Source organism: Cydia amplana, chromosome 3 (genome assembly GCF_948474715.1).
Source record: "Cydia amplana chromosome 3, ilCydAmpl1.1, whole genome shotgun sequence".
NCBI lineage: Eukaryota > Metazoa > Arthropoda > Insecta > Lepidoptera > Tortricidae > Cydia > Cydia amplana.
Window position 1 is genome coordinate 14,062,841 of NC_086071.1, and position 16,783 is coordinate 14,079,623.

The window sequence follows — 16,783 nt, forward strand, 5'->3', positions numbered from 1 at the left end:
ACCCACATATTCACTCCTCTGACATAATAGAAAATCTTGTATAAACAGGTTCTGTAACTCCTGTATCTATTCTAAAAGTAAACATGAGCACTCAACTTCCATCCTAGTATCGTTATCTAAACCCGCTTGTACGACTTTTTGAAAGTGGGGAATTCACACTAGTGAAACCAGGTTACCCATTGACATCGCATTCGTCCTTAATTTTACATGTTATTGTGTTCGACATCTAGATCAAGGTTGTGTTTGTTTTCAGATTTTCAGCGCAACGAGCGATTCTAGAAGAGTAGATAACCCGTTTTTAAATAATAGGCATTTCGACTGCGGCCCATACGGGTTCACGTGCGAAGGGCAAGCGAAACTGAGACTGTGCGAGGGCCTAAATCTGTTCGGGCCGTCGTTTCTCTGCCCCCCGGACACAATATGCAACGAAGACTCCAGCGATGTTTGTGAAAACACTAACAACTACATCGAACCGTCTTTCGGTAAGACGATACGCTGCCACAGACACGAAAGGATCGCCGACCCCAACGTACCGGGGTGTAAAGGCTACATCCTATGCATCCCTAACAAGAATCGTTTCCAAGGCATCAAATTCAAGTGTTCGGGGACCACAATCTTCAACGGTTACACGCGAGCGTGCTCTGCGCCTGACAAATACAAGTGTCCCATAGCGAATACTACTCAAGCGAAAGATTTTTACATTGAAAGCAACAGGAGAATCGATACTCGCCATGATGTTGAATTCGAGAATAAGCCAGCACTTCGCCCGAGGCCTTTGTGTAAGAACTATAAGTTTACAGTGACCCAAGACCAGAGTCCGGCGAAGGCGGCGTACTTCTGCCCGTCGCGGCCGGTGCCGGGCGAGCGCGCCGTGCGCTGCACCGTGTTTTCCAATCAGTTCTGCATCACGTTGGAAAGGTACAATGAGGATCAGTTCGTTGAAAGCTCACGAGCTGCTTACCGAAGACCGCGGTTCAATAATTTCGTAACAGAACTCGATAATGATATCAAAAAGCCATTTTAAATAGGTATAGTATAGGTATACAACTGTGTATTATTTTGTTACTGGACTCTTGTCCAGGCCCTGCCATTGACAGATTATGTTATCTGTTCATAGAAATAAAATGTGTTATATTGTAATAAATAAAACTAGATCTTTGTTAACTTGTTTTATTAGTAATGTAATAAATCTTACAATAACAACTGTGTAAAAATAACATTTTTATAATTATTTATAATATTAATAGAAACAACATTGTTTTAATAAAATAAATTAGGTAAATACTATATATGTACATACTTTTGTACCGATTGTACTCAAAGTCTACTTATAACTATCTACGAGTATATATTACGTGACAGATCAATAGTATTGTTTCAAGATCTAGTCTAGGGACTCTAGGGTGTTAGCACTCATAGCTGTCGGCGTCCACGCACTTTTTCTTATCCTTGTGGAACACTCGGCCCGAGCCGCATTTCTTTATCTTCCGCCGGTACTCTGATCTCCGTTTCTTCTTGCATAAGTAGAATCGCCTGCATTCATTTCGAATCGGGAATTTACCTTCCTTTTTACATTTAAACACTTCATCTTCTTCCTCGTCATCTTCGTTTCCTTCCGATTTCTCCCGCGTTTCTTCTTCCTCGTTGGTATTTTTATTAATTGAAACGGAATCGGTTTTACTGCTACTATCATCGCTACTACTATTATTGCTTATTCTACTAGTGCTGACACTGTTGTTGTTTATACTAGCAGTACTGGTGCTACCGATACTGTTATCGCTTGAAGAGATCGAAGCTGATTCATTGGACTCTATCTCCTTTGACTCTATACACTTCACTGTTGTCTTGTTAAAAATGAAGCCATTTTGACATTGAAATTTGAATCTATACAAGTGGTCCTTATGATTGACGCAAATGTAATAAACATTGTCTTTCATAAAGTCGCTGAATCTGCCCGCCGATGGGCATTTGAACTCATCTTGTCTTATACAATGAGACAAGTTTTTAGTACATAGTTTATTAATGTCACTAAATACGGTGTTTTCGGGACAGTTACCAACAACGGGTTGATTAACACCAAAACATATGTAAAATTTTCTACAATCATCCTTGTCCGAATATCTACCCCTTATGCCATTGGCGCAAGTAAAGGACATTGCCACTTCATTTGCAACTTGCTTTGTGACCGGTGAAATTGGATTTGGGGTCACCGATTGAGAAAGTATTTGAACAGTATTTGCATAAGGCTTTTTTGTAGAAATAGATAAAGAAAGATTTATAGGTGAATTGTTTTTTTGTGGTTCATTCTCAGTAGCATTAGAGGTCTGAGGGTAATTGGTTTCATTTACATTTTGTTCCTTAGCTGATATAGTATATACATTTTCGGGTATATTTGTTTGCCCGATGGATACCTGCCCAACTCGAAGTGGATGCGGTGGAGAAACATCGGCTCTATTGATGAAATCGGCTACAGTAGTCGAACCACCAAATGTAGAATTTTTTGAACTAATTACTTTGTCCGTAAATTCTGCTTGGATATCGAATGTAGGTAGGTTTGTTGGAGTATTTGTATTATGGACGCCATTGACACTAGCTTGTATTGGAGTATTAACTAGAGTAGGATAGAACGTTGCTGATTGATATGATTCAGTTGTAAGGACAATATTTCCGTTTTGCGTCTTAGCCGTCGCATCCGTCAAAAGTGGTATATTGGTAACTGATGGACGCAGCTTTACATTATTGATGGGTAACGGCAATATATCCAACATGACTGGCTTACTAGGCTCCTCCATTCCTTTGTGATCCCCTTCAGTTGTTATTCGCATATTAATCGTTTCCGACAGGTCATGCGTATTAGTTTGTAATTCAATTTTATCGTTTTGTACAGTCGGTGTTAATTTCGCATTTAATTTATTATTTTTAGTTTTCGATAGGTCAACAGTTATTGGACCTTTACTGTTTTTGGGATTCTCAACTTTTTTATTATCTGACGAAACGTTGACGTTGCTCTCAATCTGCCTAACTTTGCTGCCAGTTTCATCAACTGTAGATTCTGGCCCAGGACTCAATAAAATAGGTATGATTTCGTTATTGTTTGTATTATCCAGTATTTTAGTATGAACAACAGTTGCATCTGTGTTTTTGGGGTTCGCAGGTTCAGTCTTATGCGAGAAAACGTTAAAGTTGCTGCCAATCTCCCTAATGTTGCTGTCAATTTCGTGAACTGTAGATTCTAACACAGGGCTAAATAAAGTATGTGTAGTTTCAATAATGTGTGTATTATCCAGTATTGTAGTATCAGCAATAGTTATATCTTTACTGTTTTTGGAGTTGTCAACTTTTTTCGTATCCGAGAAAACGTTAACGTTGCTCCCAATCTTCTTAACGCTGCTGCCCGTTTCGTCAACTGTAGATTCTGACCCAGGGCCGAGTAAATTAGGTACGGTTTCAACATAATGTCCTTTATTATCCGGTACTGTATTACCGGCAACATTTTTATTAGTGGGTACAGTCTTTGACGAAGACAAGGCAACTGATACACCACTTGCTAATGTGTTGGTTTTCAAATAAATAGAATTGTCTTTAACCAGGGTTACGGGCTCTGATGTAGGTAAACTAGCGACTTCATGTTCGCTGTTCACGTTAATTGTAGTTTCTGGGAGTCCATTCTTAATTAGAAACCCGTCTGAGCTCTGGGTTACAGTAGTAGCGTTATAGCTTTGTTTGCGATTATTAATTTCGAGGGGAATTGGATTAGTTACAGGTAATGCCGATATAATATGTGACTGAGACACAAACTCTGTATCAGAACTGACCACGTTTACGTCATTTCGTTCGATGTTTGGGTTCGTGACATCAGACTTTCCTGCAAGTTCTGAATTTTGATTAGATTTGTCGATCAAATAATTGTCGGAAGGATTCCAATTAATATTTGCTGTCTGATCTTGACCTTCTACTTCGTGCTTAACGTATTCTGAATTTTGTGGCTTTGGCTGTTCAGTAATGAAATTATCCTCAACGGTTTCAATAGTTACTCTATCAAGATTTGTGTCTGCAGGACTTTTTGTCAATGATGGTGCTTGAGTCATGACTAGTTGGTCATCACCATTTGAAAAAGGTATATTCACAGCCTCTGTAATTACAATGTCGACATTTAATGTTGTTGGTTGCTCAGAACTGGGTGCATTCTCCACTGTTTTAATAGTAAATGCTCCATCTACAGTCGTTGTGTCTGCTGAACTTTGAGCCAACGATAGTGCTTCAGTCGTGACTAGTTGAACGTCACTATATGAAAAAGGTATATTCACAGCCTCTGTTGTTGCAATGTCCAGGTTTACTGTCTCAATGTTTTGAGTAGAGTCTTTTGTAAATTTTTCTTCATTTGCTGTTGTTGGTAGCTCAGAACTAGACGCGCTCTCTACTATTTCAATAGTAAATGCTCCGTCTAGAGTCGTTGTGTCTGCAAAATTTTGCGACAGTGATGGTGCGTAAGTCGTGGCTTGTTGACCATCACTATTTGAAAAAGGTATATTTATAGCCTCTGTAGTTATAATGTCGAGATTTACTGTTTCAATATTTTGAGTTGTATCCTTTGTAAAGTTTTCTTCTTGTATTGTAGTTGGATGTTTAGAACTTGAAGCGCTTTCGACTGTTTCAGTAGTATATGCTCCATCTACAGTCGTTGTGTTTGCAAGATTTTGCGACAATGATGGTGCTTGAGTCATGACTAGTTTATCATCACTATTTGAAAAAGCTATATTCGCAGCCTCTGTAGTTACAATGTCGTTATTTACTGTTTCAATGTTTTGAGTGGAGTTTTTTATCAATTTTTCTTCATTTACTGTTGTTGGTTGCTCAGAGCTAGGTGCATTCTCGACTGATTCGATAGTAAATGCTTCGTCAAGAATCGTTGTGCCTGCAGAACTTTGCGTCAATGATGGTGCGTAAGTCGTGACTTGTTGACCGTGACTATTTGAAAAAGGTATATTCACAGCCTCTGTTGTAACAATGTCCAGATTTACTGTTTCAATGTTTTGAGTTGAGTCTTTTGTAAGGTTTTCTTCGTATATTGTTGAAGGATGCTCAGAAGTGGGAACTTTCTCGGCTGTTTCAATAGTATATGCTTCGTCTACAGTATTTGTGTCTGCAGAACTTTGTGTTAATGATGGTGCTTGAGTTGTGACTAGTTGAACGCCACTATTTGAAAAAGGTATATTCACAGCCTCGGTTGTTACAATGTCTAGATTTACTGTTTCAATGTTTTGAGTTGAGTCTTTTGTAAGGTTTTCTTCATTTACTGTTGTTGGTTGCTCAGAGCTAGGTGCATTCTCGATTGTTTCAATAGTAAATGCTCCATCTAGAATCGTTGTGTCTGCAAAACTTTGCGTCAATGATGGTGCGTAAGTCGTTACTTGTTGACCATCACTATTTGATAAAGGTATGTTTATAGCCTCTGTAGTTACAATGTCGAGATTTCCTGTTCCAATATTTTGAGTAGTATCCATTGTAAAGTTTTCTTCGTATATTGTTGTAGGATGCTCAGAAGTGGGAACTTTCTCTGCTGTTTCAATAGTAGATGCTTCGTCTACAGTCTTTGTGTCTGCAGGACTTTGTGTTAATGATGGTGCTTGAGGCATGACTAGTTGAACGTCACTATTTGAAAAAGGTATATTCACAGCCTCTGTTGTTACAATGTCCAGATTCACTGTTACAATGTTTTGAGCTGAGTCTTTTGTAAGGTTTACTGTTGTTGGTTGCTCAGAGCTAGGTGCATTCTCGACTGTTTCAATAGTAAATGCTCCATCTAGAATCGTTGTGTCTGCAAAACTTTGCGTCAATGATGGTGCGTAAGTCGTGACTTGTTGACCATCACTATTTGAAAAAGGTATGTTTATAGCCTCTGTACTTAATAATAAATTATATTGATTGTCCATTGACGGAACTGTAGTAAAACCGTGATAAACGTCAGTCGAATGCTTATCAACTCGTTTATCGGATATATTTATGTTTTGATTTTCCATAGCCAGAGAATTATTTTTCTTTGCGGAAGACTTTTTTGACAAGGTATTGTTTGTTACATTTTCGTTCTGAATTATAGTAAAGACTTGTGGTAGTTGTGTGTATAGGTAAGACGTATCTACCTCAAGAGGGTTGTCAGTCGTTGTTTGTATTATTTGTTCTGTAGTTATTGGAACTGATTCTGCTATTTCAGTTTCTGTAATGACTATATTTTCGGTTGTAGTTTGTGTATTCATATTTATAGCCTTTTTATTGTTTTCTTCACCAGCGATTACTAGATCAGTTTTTGTTGGATTGTTGGTTTCGGCTGTAGTTTCTGTTACAGATTCTATGACACTAGTTGTAACACCTTCAGCTGTTAATATAGTTTCTGTTATACTTCGGTCTTCGCTTATAGTCTGTGATATAGTTTCCATAGGAGATGTTGTAATATCTGCAACTATAGTTGGTGCAATTTCTGTCACATTTAATTCATTATTGATATAAAAGTTCGACGCTGTTCTTGTAGGAACATCCACGGTCGTATCTGTAGTAACACTGTATTGTACAGTAGTAGCCCTCTCTGTATTTATGTAATTTTCAGAGAACTCTTTCGTTTTGTTATCCAAGGAAGAAGAAGTTATGATCTCCCACGGAAGTGTGGTTTCACTAATGACGTTGCTTCTTATAGTGCTAGGTGTTGTTGGTGCTGGAAACTCGCATTCAAAGTGGTTTGTTCCCTGACAAACCGTCGGAGGAGGGCAGCCTATGTAGAAGTCGTCTATTGCCTGTGAGACTCCGCCCCCTAGGTCCACGCATATCATGAAGTGGGTGGAGTTGACGCAGTGGAAAGATTTCCCATGACAGTCTATTGCTGACGCCGTTGATAACAATGCGGACAGTACCTGCGCATTAAAAAAAACAATATTTACAGTGCTCTACTTGAAGGGCCCATATCGAAATGTAAACATAAGATTCGCCTATTTCGCCTACAGAAAATCATCACAACATGTTATTCGAGATTTCAAGGGTAGGTACCTAGATAGACTACGCAGTCATTGCGATAAGCCTTCAATTTATACATATTGACTAAATTGGGCTTCTATTTCTGGACAGTTTGCCCTTCGGGCATCTGAATCAACCAAACGAACCTATCCTACCAATTTATTGGTTTAATCTGACTATCTTCAAAACATTACACAGGAACTTTACGATCGGCCGCAGACATATAAGGTATATGTCATTTTAGTCATTACATACTGACTACTCGAGTCCAAAGATAGCTAATAGAGCTTTTATAAAAATGATACTTGATTCGTAATATTGGCAAATTGTGCAATAGGTAATTTTATCACTAGCGTTTCGAAAATCGGCAACCCCAAAATTAACCTTTACATTTATAGAAAACTAGGTGTAGGTTCTAGAGACATTCTCCAACCGCTGATGTGATGCGCATGAAACAGCTAAAGTCTGGCTACTGAAATATTACACAAATTTTTAGCGGGAAATTCAAAAAATCTTGGGCTGGTCACACTTCGTGTAGTAGGAATTATAGTTTTGATACTAGGAAATATTTTTGATCTTCTGTGCACATGTATGGTACCTAAGGATATAAATTAAATATACATCGACGTGCACTCAAAGTCAGCCCACAAAATTTCTACCACTATGTAAAGTACAGTCAACGATAAACACATAATTATGTTTACACTTTGTCACCATATATATACCATTGTAACAAGACGAAAAATGAAATGTAGTGTAAATAAGACCTAGCTCGGTAATACCGTAATACAGGGTGGCCAAATAAGAGGTATACACTTTATTTTTGAAATTTTATTTTATAAAACATAAAAAATATTAAGTATTCCTTGTTAAATATAATACGTAGGGTCAGCAATTACACATGGAAAATAATGTCAGACAAATGTCCACCTCTAGCAGCATGGCAGATGCGAACCCGTTTCATCGCGTTTTTCATCACTTTTTCACACATTTCTGGCGTTATCTCAGCGACAGTGTTTCGAATATTTTGTTTTAATTGCTGAAGGTTCATTGGCCTATTAGCATAGACACGTCCCTTTAGATAGCCCCACAGAAAAAAGTCAGGAGCTGTTAAATCAGGCGATCTTGGGGGCCAGTCAATGTCACCGTTTCTCGAAATTAATCAACCGGGAAACGTTATTTTTAATGTTTATATTGTTTTTAATGATTAAAACACGTTGTTCCGTCGTAAAACGCTCCATAATAAATTTGCCGTATCTACACAAACTAATTTTCATGCAATAACTGTCATATTTACCGCCAAAATAAAATGGCGGCAAAAAAAAGTTGTATACCTCTAAGTTGGCCACCCTGTATTAATCCATCACCAAAATAATTACATAAGTAAGTACTATGCCAAATATGCTAAATGCTAAGTACCAAAATATTTATAGAGCACCAATTTCCTAATTTGTTTACATTTGTTTAGAACTTGTAAACATTGCAGTTTTTCGTTATACAACGCTACACGTCGACTTCGCACGTTGTCGTAATTATTTACGAGCTTAAATAATATTTTGCGGACCTCACTCAGTATAGATTACTAATATTATTTAAAATAAACCCCTTATAAACCGGAATCAATTTGAATGAATAACATAAATTGACAACTGACTTTTAGCTTTTTTTTAAATCAACAACCAAATATCTGTCAACAATTTTTGCCTAGCCAGGCTCTACCAAGTAAACGTTTCAACGTCCAAATTATTGTAATAATTGTTCGTTTACGATTTAAATAAACACAAAAAAAAATTACATACCAGCAGTGTCCCAAACAATCCGTTCATATTTTTTTTCCTAGATGCCATCGGCACACTCATCCTGTATAAATTCAGGTTATGTCTGGCATTCGTCGTTTAGCACTTTTCGTTTTGGTCGTTTCTGTTCGAATGGGCGCGTTGAGCTCCTCCTTGATAAATTGAAAGGTGTAATATTTGCTTAGCCCGAATCATTTGCCTTCAGATTACGGAGACGCTGAACAAATAAAATGTGACACCGCGTTTCCTGCGGTGAAATTGTTTTCCACTGTCGCGAGCTACATCTTGCTTGCTACGTAGTTATACATATAAATAGTTGACTCATTAAGAGTCGCCTAGAAAATCATGTCGTCAAAATCTGTCAACCTCAAACTGGAGGTAAACAAAGTGTACTTAGTTATTATTGTTTTACGATCTTGAGATCCATATTAAAGTTTTTCATTTCTCAAGCTCTGAAAGAGGGTCATTGTTCTAAAAGGTGTGCAGAAAATGATACGTTTCTGCACTAGAGCATTTTACGTTCCAAATACGATTTTATGAAATTTTTTACTATAAGCAACTGAAATTTCACTTTAAATGGATTTGTTATACAATTTCCATTCTGATATTTAACTCCTCATTCCATAAATAACGATAGTTTTGCCTAAATTCTTAATTGAAAGTACCCTCAAGATTTACTATTAAATTTTATACTTAGTCATGTTTTTAACAAAACGCAATGCATTTTACTTTCCTCGTATTCGAAATGAAAAGTAGAGTGTTTAACTCGGGTGAAAGGCATAATTTCAGCCTCGGACTATTGGCGCTCTCACTGCATTCGAGCACCAAACTACCTCGGCAGAAATGAGTGCCTTTCATCCCTTGGTTAACAATATACATGGATTTAAGTAGGGTAGATAAATTTTAAACACGCGTTTATACTTTAGAGTAGAGATGTATACCGTATACCTAGCTATAGTTCGATGACTTTTACTCATAGTTATTTTATTCAAGGTTTACAAATGTAACCACGTCGAGTTGGCTGTCCAGAAGGAGTTGATTGAGTGGAAATAAGACAATAATAGCGTTCATATAAAAAACAATTATTGACAGTAACTTTACCATCTTCTATTATATAATACCTAGGTTGATTGTTTTTTTATGCGCGCCTCCTCCTGATTGAATTCCTCCAGGAGACTTAATGTTGTGCCAAATTTCAATTCAAGTAGACACCGGGAAGTGGTACCTACATGAATTAAGTTAACCAAATTATGAATCAAATAAATACATAACATTATTCAGCCCTTAGCGAGAAATCGGGGAACTAGGTACCTACATAAAAACAGATCTCTTCCAAAGTTTTCGTAATGTTAAAATCGGTAAAAAATATCCCAACCGGCTTTTTTTAAATATGGAACCCTAAGAATTAGCAAACCAAAGCTGAAATTATTTTTATTACGTATGCATCATAATATCTTATCTCGTTTACTAATTACGTAGGTATTATCCTCATTTCCTCTGGGGAATACTGTAGGTCTTAACAAATAGATAACACTATATGTAGATTTGGATTTTGTTATTATTAGCGTTAGCGTTTTCCTTCTGATATAATACGTAAATGTAATAATTGTATATTTGCTAGTTACAGTAATAGCTTGTAGAGCCGTATTTTACGTGTTAATAGGATAAGACGATCAAAAGCTGGTTTCTGTATGATAATCATGATGGTAATACATATAATAGTAGGTAGGTAGATCTAGATACTCTACAATGTTGTTGATAAGACGTGCGCTCATTTATATAATGTACCTATACATACGAGTTTACAGGTTGAGTTAAACACATATCCATTTTTGCCGTAGCTTCTACTATAATCATACTTTTGAACGGTTATATATTTATTTAGGGCGCGCTTTTAATATTCCACTCTCTACGTAAAGTGACTCTAGTAGAGTCACTCTATTTATACGATCTCCCACCACCAAAAGTACAACTGGACACGTGTTTCGCCTCTACGAGGCAGGACAAGTTGTGATACTTGTGATTTTGTTATTCCGCCCAGAATAAGGAGCTTTTTAAACGAGCCAAATTTAATCCAAATCTATAACAAAAAAAAATCCACAACAAAATAAAATCAGCCGAAATGATAAAAACGCCTGAAACGAAATCGAATTAAAATGTTCATGATAACGAATAAAAAACCCTTGTTTAATGAAAATAATTTAATAAGAATGACTAAGTAGGTACCTATACATTTATTTCTAAAAATATCACACTCAACGCTTCAATTAATTGTATGTACTTACCTAACACTTGTACGAGATTTTTTTAAATCATATTTGAAGAATGAATTTAAAAAAAGCGCTGGTGGCCTAGCGGCAAGAGCGTTCGACTTGCAATCCGGAGGCCGCGGGTTCAAGTTCAAACCTTTAAGGGACTTTAAGAATTAATTGCAAAGAGGAACTTCTCATTTAAATAATATTTATAAAAAAAAACTTATTTTTACTCAATATTCAACTATCTAAACCTGTTGAATAAGCACATTTTAATCGTAGTATTATAAATTGACACAGCGGCTATGATTGTCCAAATTAATGTCACCACGGAAAGTATGATACCTAAAATGAATATGTACAGTTGTAATTTACTTTCCATGTCCGCGAATAAACATACAGACACAAAGAATGTAACTAATAGCACGGCGGATACTGTTTCCAAAGTGCTTCGTAGTTTTGGCCATTTTCGGACTCCGACGAAGTCTTGTACGGCGCCCTCCCAACATGAGCTTATGGCGCCAAAACCCAGCCCGGCCACCACGCAGCCGATCGAAAACATGTCGTGGCTGTCCGAAGCCGCCAAAACTGTGAAACACGAAAAGGAAACTTGTAAAACTTACTTAAAAATTCAAAATACCTAAAGTAAAAAGGAGTAGGTAATTAACATACGTACCAAAACATGCAAGAGTAGATATAATAAGCCCGAGCACTGCGACGTATTTGAAATTCCTTTTAGGCGTTTCGGTGAGCCATGGCGTACTCAGTAGGAAACAAAGCCAAGTAAACCCGTGGAGGGACATCAAAAAATTTGACTCTGTCATAGTGATCTTCGGACGAACACGGGAGGCGACCATTGGGAGGAGCACCAGTGATATCGCTAACAAACTTAAATGAGAAAAGCTAAGAAGTAGGGCAGGATAAAATCTCCACGAGGATAGTGACCTCGTCAAAGGTTTTATAAAAGTGTCATTGATACTGTACAACGTGAATTGCAGTTTCCTGCGTAGTCTGTACATTCTATACGAGGGCATCCACAACCTTCTTCGTATTCTAGCGTACGCAGATTCACAACGGAAACTGAATGATTTCATTATTTTTTCCCTTTGTATATCTGTAATAGGTGAAACATTGTCATATGTTACTTCTATTGCCGAATATTCTTTGTTTTTCCCACATTCTCGGTGGTTTTCAGAATCTCTTCTGCCTTGTTTCGTTATGTAATCGTCTAAATTATCGCCTATCGTACTCAGTCTCTTAATGGCAGCACTATATCTCTTCTTATTCTTATCAGCTTCTTTAATATTATCTTCATCGTCATCATCATCTTCGTCTTCTTCGCTCTCTTCGGTTTCTTCCAGAATGTCGGGCAGAACGTTTATCCCGAAGACATTCCTTCTCGTGTCTTCTGGACTATTAGGCGGTGTTATGGTGGTCGTAGTGTACGACTCGCCGGCATCAATCCTCAACACCTCCCCCCGATGCAAGTTATCGTCAGACGGACTTTTCCAGCTTTTTCCGCCCATGTCTTGCAATTGCATTTCGTTTGAGTAACATTCATTTTCGATTTCATTGCTGTAGATTGCATACGTTTTGGAGAGATCACTGTATCTAGAGAATGAGACAGGTCTAGTAGCATTAGGATTTACTTTGAGTAGCATAACAGCTGGCAGAGTTTGGAGCATTATTCCGCCGAGAACTATGTGTGCGTACGAGTATCCATAGTTATCTATCAAGGCGGTTATAATGTGAGGAAAGAGCGACTGCCCGACTGCCTGCCCTGCGAGACATAATCCACGAACGATTCCAAGATGCGAGTCGTAGGTGTCAAATACAACAGCTTCTATTTGTGCTGATACTAGTGATGAGCCGAGGCCTGAAACAAAAATCAATTTAATAAAATAAACCTTTGATTCTCCTGTCTAGGTTAAGACAATTTCATGTATACATCCCTTGTATTTGCTTTTTACCTGCTGCGACACCGTAAACGAAGGGCACGACGTACATCGGCACGAAGCCGCATGCCACCAGTCCGGCCACGTTCAGCAGAAGCCCCGCCGTTGCCATCGCGCGGTACCCCAGCGGTCCGCCCCACGAATCTGCTGCTTCGCGGCACCAGCATTCTGGAAATTATAAATAAGTCCTGATCAGCTACTCCTCTTTTGTACAAGCTAAAACAAGCTAATGGTTTTAACTGGCTTTCCGGCTAAAACTCGTTCCGTGCGTCAACTGACACCTGTCGGTTGGAGTTGAGAGTTGGTAAAGCCAGCCAAGGTAAGTATTAACGACAGCAGGTGAGCGATGTGTATGTATAGTGTTCTGGGTTCTGTTTGAATACTGTGTATCTAGTGGTTAAAAGGTAAACAGTAAACAACCACATTAACCCAGTCAACGGCTGAAAGTCGTGAATAAGGGACGTATATCCGACCTCCCCGTGGAAAAGAAATCTAAATGAAACAAGTATATCTAAGTAATTTTGGCGACTCGCTCTCGCTTGTCAGCGGAGTATAGGCAAAAGGGATGAGTATAGTTTTTCTATTCTACTGTAACTAACGAAATTGTCTTAGCCGGCTATATACATATTATTAACTTACGCGTAAAGCCGTATGTGAGGATATGTGTAACAGGGGTAGAGAGCCCGAGCCACGTTGGCACGCCCAACTGGACCGCGTGCAGCAGCACCACTCCGTACGACAGCACCAAGTTCGGCAAGCACACCTGGACACAATATACAACATTACATTACGAGTAGGTACTTACAGCAGGGGGTAATGGCGTCCACTTATGGTTAGGTTACGACTATATTTTTAAAACCATCCGTTTGTTCTATAATCCATAGTCCATAGGTACTATTTTTCGATGAGGTACAATGTAGCTGCCGCGTGGTACCACAAATTTGGTCGGACACAGCAACCTACCAACACAGGATTTGGCCAACCACTTTTTTTTACTGTCCTCAAAAGCGGATTAGAATCTCGCGCGAGCCACGAGACGAGCCGCGAGCCGAGCTACGAGATGAGAGTGTAAGCGCTGGGCTCGCGGCTCGTCTCGTGGCTCGCAAGCTCGTCGAGCTAATATAATTTAAACACTAACGGCATGGCATAAGGTTTATAACCGAATGACAAGCCGAACGCGAGTGTAAGCGGTGGACTCGCGTCTCGTGGCTCGCGCGAGAGTCTAAATTGGCTATCACAGAGTAGTATATTTTCAATTTTTTTATCAGGTAGGGTTTCATGCAGCCGGCCACCGATGACCGGGCAGTGGCGTAGCTAGGCGTGGGCGAAGTGGGCCGTCGCCCACGGCCTCTCGCCCCTATGGGAGCCTCGCGCGAGGCCCCTTCGGGCACAGTGAAAGAAAAGGGCCTCGCAGAAGCGATTTCACCCTCGGCTAGATTAGTTCACGCTACGCCACTGATGACCGAACTATAAGATATTTCTAAAATGCATCTATTACTTACTTAATTTAATTTATTTATTTTCAAATATGCAAGTTTACGCTTCTAGACCATTTAAAGCACTTACATCATTGATACAGTTTCTTTTATATTAAGTCAGTGACTTACATACATTATTACTTGCATGAAGATATAATGTCTACTACCTATGTCAATACAATACTTTGTAGCTTTGTACCTATTCCGACTTGTGGTAAACATTGGTTCCTGAGATATGCATAGATAATTATGTCATGTCACGAAGGCAGAAGGGATTTGACGAAATAAGACTTTAAAATTATACGAGTTAGGGTCATCTCCTTTGTACCTAATATGAACTAATAAGTACAGTTATCACGGCATGACGTTAGATAGTGGCGTCACGGTCATTGTGATAATAGGTACGATAGCTTCAAACTCCAAACATTTTACATTATGATATGACTATACCTTACCTACACAGGTTTTTGCGCAATACATATAGGGTAGGTGCGTTAGTTTTCGTCCAGCTCTAGTTTTCGTCCACTTGACGAAATTTGAATATAAACATACGTTGCTGCACAAATTTGGACTAATTGCAATCTTTAATGTCTAATTAATATATCTATCTACATAAAAATGATATTTCGCAAGTAGCAAATTAAATAACTTACCTATATATTATTTGCTAATCTGTCAAGTGGACGAAAACTAGAAAGCATGGACGGAAACTAGCGCAATGACCCTATATTATGATATTATCAAACAAGTACCTATCGCAAGAACTGATTAATAAATTCTGTGCAAACAGCGTCATGAGAACAAAGCCTTATAATGTTGGCGCTAGAATGCTTCTTGCAAAATTGTGTCAAGCAAAGAATAACTACATACATAAGTTAAGTATTGTACCTCGATAGGTAGGTACAATCGGGGAGATCCCCGTCCCGTCCTAAATGTCCAATATTCCATAGTTCCTTACTATACGAGTGGTTCTTAATATTTTGGCTTTATTCTTACACCAACCCACGACGTCTAAATACGACTTGCTCATTTTGAATAATAAAGACTGAGTGAGCCGCGAAAATCGAAATTGAAGTTTGAAGTAGCTACATGTAGCATAGAGTTACTTACCTTACTATCTTGGATAAGTCTGCAGCTATTTTGGTAGCCCAGACTGTGCAAGTGTTATTTCAATCTTCTATGACGTAATAAATAACACTTGCACAGTCTGTGCTGTCAAAATCGTTGCAGAGTTGTCTTGGTACCGGTATTACTCTACCTATATCTAGATACCGTTTCATTACTATCATCACTGCGGACTGGACTCATTATATCATATCGCTTGCATATAAACCAGCCTACCCTTTTGGTGAAATTGAAAGCTACGTAGTTTACCATAATTTCTCGCACGCTTAGAAAATCAGCCTGCTTTCCAACCAACCCAACTCCTTCCTTTGCTGCGAACTTCTGTCTTTTAACTCCGGAGTTTCGTAGTAGGTAAAGTTTCCAAAATACATACGTTTAACACCACAACGGAAAACAGAAGTGACCAGCGCCAAACTGAGTCCTGAGATCTTGCTTCAATTTCCATCTAGCTATTCCTCTTGCATCTTTATAATACTTTTTGACGTCATAATGGTATCACAATCACTATTTTGTATAAGGAATTTAATTAATGTATGATGCAGAGAGCATGTTGACGTATTGACAGGACACTAGCCCTGTTATCGGAATGCCGAACATGTACGTAGTTTCTTAAGTTATCTTATCTTGAAACTGGAACTGGATGTTACTTCGATTTGTACCTATGTTCATTTGTTTTTGTTATGAGCTACCTAGTTATGCCGTAGAAACCTCTTTTATGGTGCGGTTGGATATATTGAAAGACAACTCCTAAATCAATTCATGAGCATTATTAATTTATTATAATAATGTTCCTTATGTTCCCATTAGTCCATATTAAGGGCCTACTAAAGCCGCGTCCGACCTAATTAATTCATAGGCTTCCTTATCTTAGCGCTTTCACAGTTGCATCCAGAGAGGAGCTCGGGTCCGGTTTTGGGAACCTAATCGCAATAATAAGAGCAGAAAGAATCTTTGCGGAAAGAGAAGAGTCACAGAATGTATTAATTGGTTCCCTTATATGCCACAACTCTTCTCTTTCCGCACAGACTCTACCTTCTATAAGTGTAAGGCCTGAGTGGAGGCTCGAAGCGGAGCGTTCGGCGGGGCGTGCAGCGTGGCGTCGGGCTCACGCGTGATGTGAGCAGCGTGCACTAAAGCCGCTCCTATACGCTTGCATTTGTTTAACATGCACTCCG

At 38.6% G+C, this 16,783-nt stretch overlaps 3 protein-coding genes across 3 annotated transcripts; 1 reads left to right on the plus strand and 2 right to left on the minus strand.

The window, feature by feature from the left end:
* Window positions 1-142: 142 nt before the first annotated feature.
* On the plus strand, window positions 143-1,063 carry LOC134662686 (uncharacterized; the record flags this gene model as incomplete). The annotated part of the gene is made up of 1 exon (XM_063518958.1): window positions 143-1,063. A coding segment is annotated over one exon (882 nt), but the record flags the coding sequence as incomplete, so codon positions are not given.
* A 293-nt stretch (window positions 1,064-1,356) lies between these two features.
* LOC134662687 (fap1 adhesin-like) lies at window positions 1,357-8,952 on the minus strand. Its single transcript, XM_063518959.1, has 2 exons — window positions 8,802-8,952; window positions 1,357-6,902 (listed from the first exon to the last, which is right to left on the minus strand). Exons 1-2 carry the CDS (start codon window positions 8,859-8,861, stop codon window positions 1,407-1,409), a joined length of 5,556 nt encoding a protein of 1,851 aa, XP_063375029.1. The 5' UTR covers window positions 8,862-8,952; the 3' UTR covers window positions 1,357-1,406.
* A 2,330-nt stretch (window positions 8,953-11,282) lies between these two features.
* LOC134662558 (uncharacterized) lies at window positions 11,283-16,203 on the minus strand. The gene is made up of 5 exons (XM_063518824.1): window positions 15,982-16,203; window positions 13,645-13,768; window positions 13,021-13,173; window positions 11,727-12,926; window positions 11,283-11,638 (listed from the first exon to the last, which is right to left on the minus strand). The coding sequence occupies exons 1-5, from the start codon at window positions 16,051-16,053 to the stop codon at window positions 11,295-11,297; spliced, it is 1,893 nt and encodes a 630-aa protein (XP_063374894.1). The 5' UTR covers window positions 16,054-16,203; the 3' UTR covers window positions 11,283-11,294.
* Between the last annotated feature and the right edge of the window lie 580 nt (window positions 16,204-16,783).

Bases quoted from the DNA above. Each gene is read 5' to 3' on its own strand.
- LOC134662687 (XM_063518959.1), bottom strand. From the start codon at position 8,861: ATGAGTGTGCCGATGGCATCTAGGAAAAAAAATATGAACGGATTGTTT. The intron at 6,903-8,801 runs GTATGTAATTTT...TTTAATGCGCAG, and splicing joins GATTGTTTGGGACACTGCTG to GTACTGTCCGCATTGTTATC.
- LOC134662558 (XM_063518824.1), bottom strand. From the start codon at position 16,053: ATGGAAATTGAAGCAAGATCTCAGGACTCAGTTTGGCGCTGGTCACTT. The intron at 13,174-13,644 runs GTAAGTTAATAA...TATAATTTCCAG, and splicing joins CCTCACATACGGCTTTACGC to AATGCTGGTGCCGCGAAGCA. The intron at 12,927-13,020 runs GTAAAAAGCAAA...TTTTTGTTTCAG, and splicing joins CGTTTACGGTGTCGCAGCAG to GCCTCGGCTCATCACTAGTA.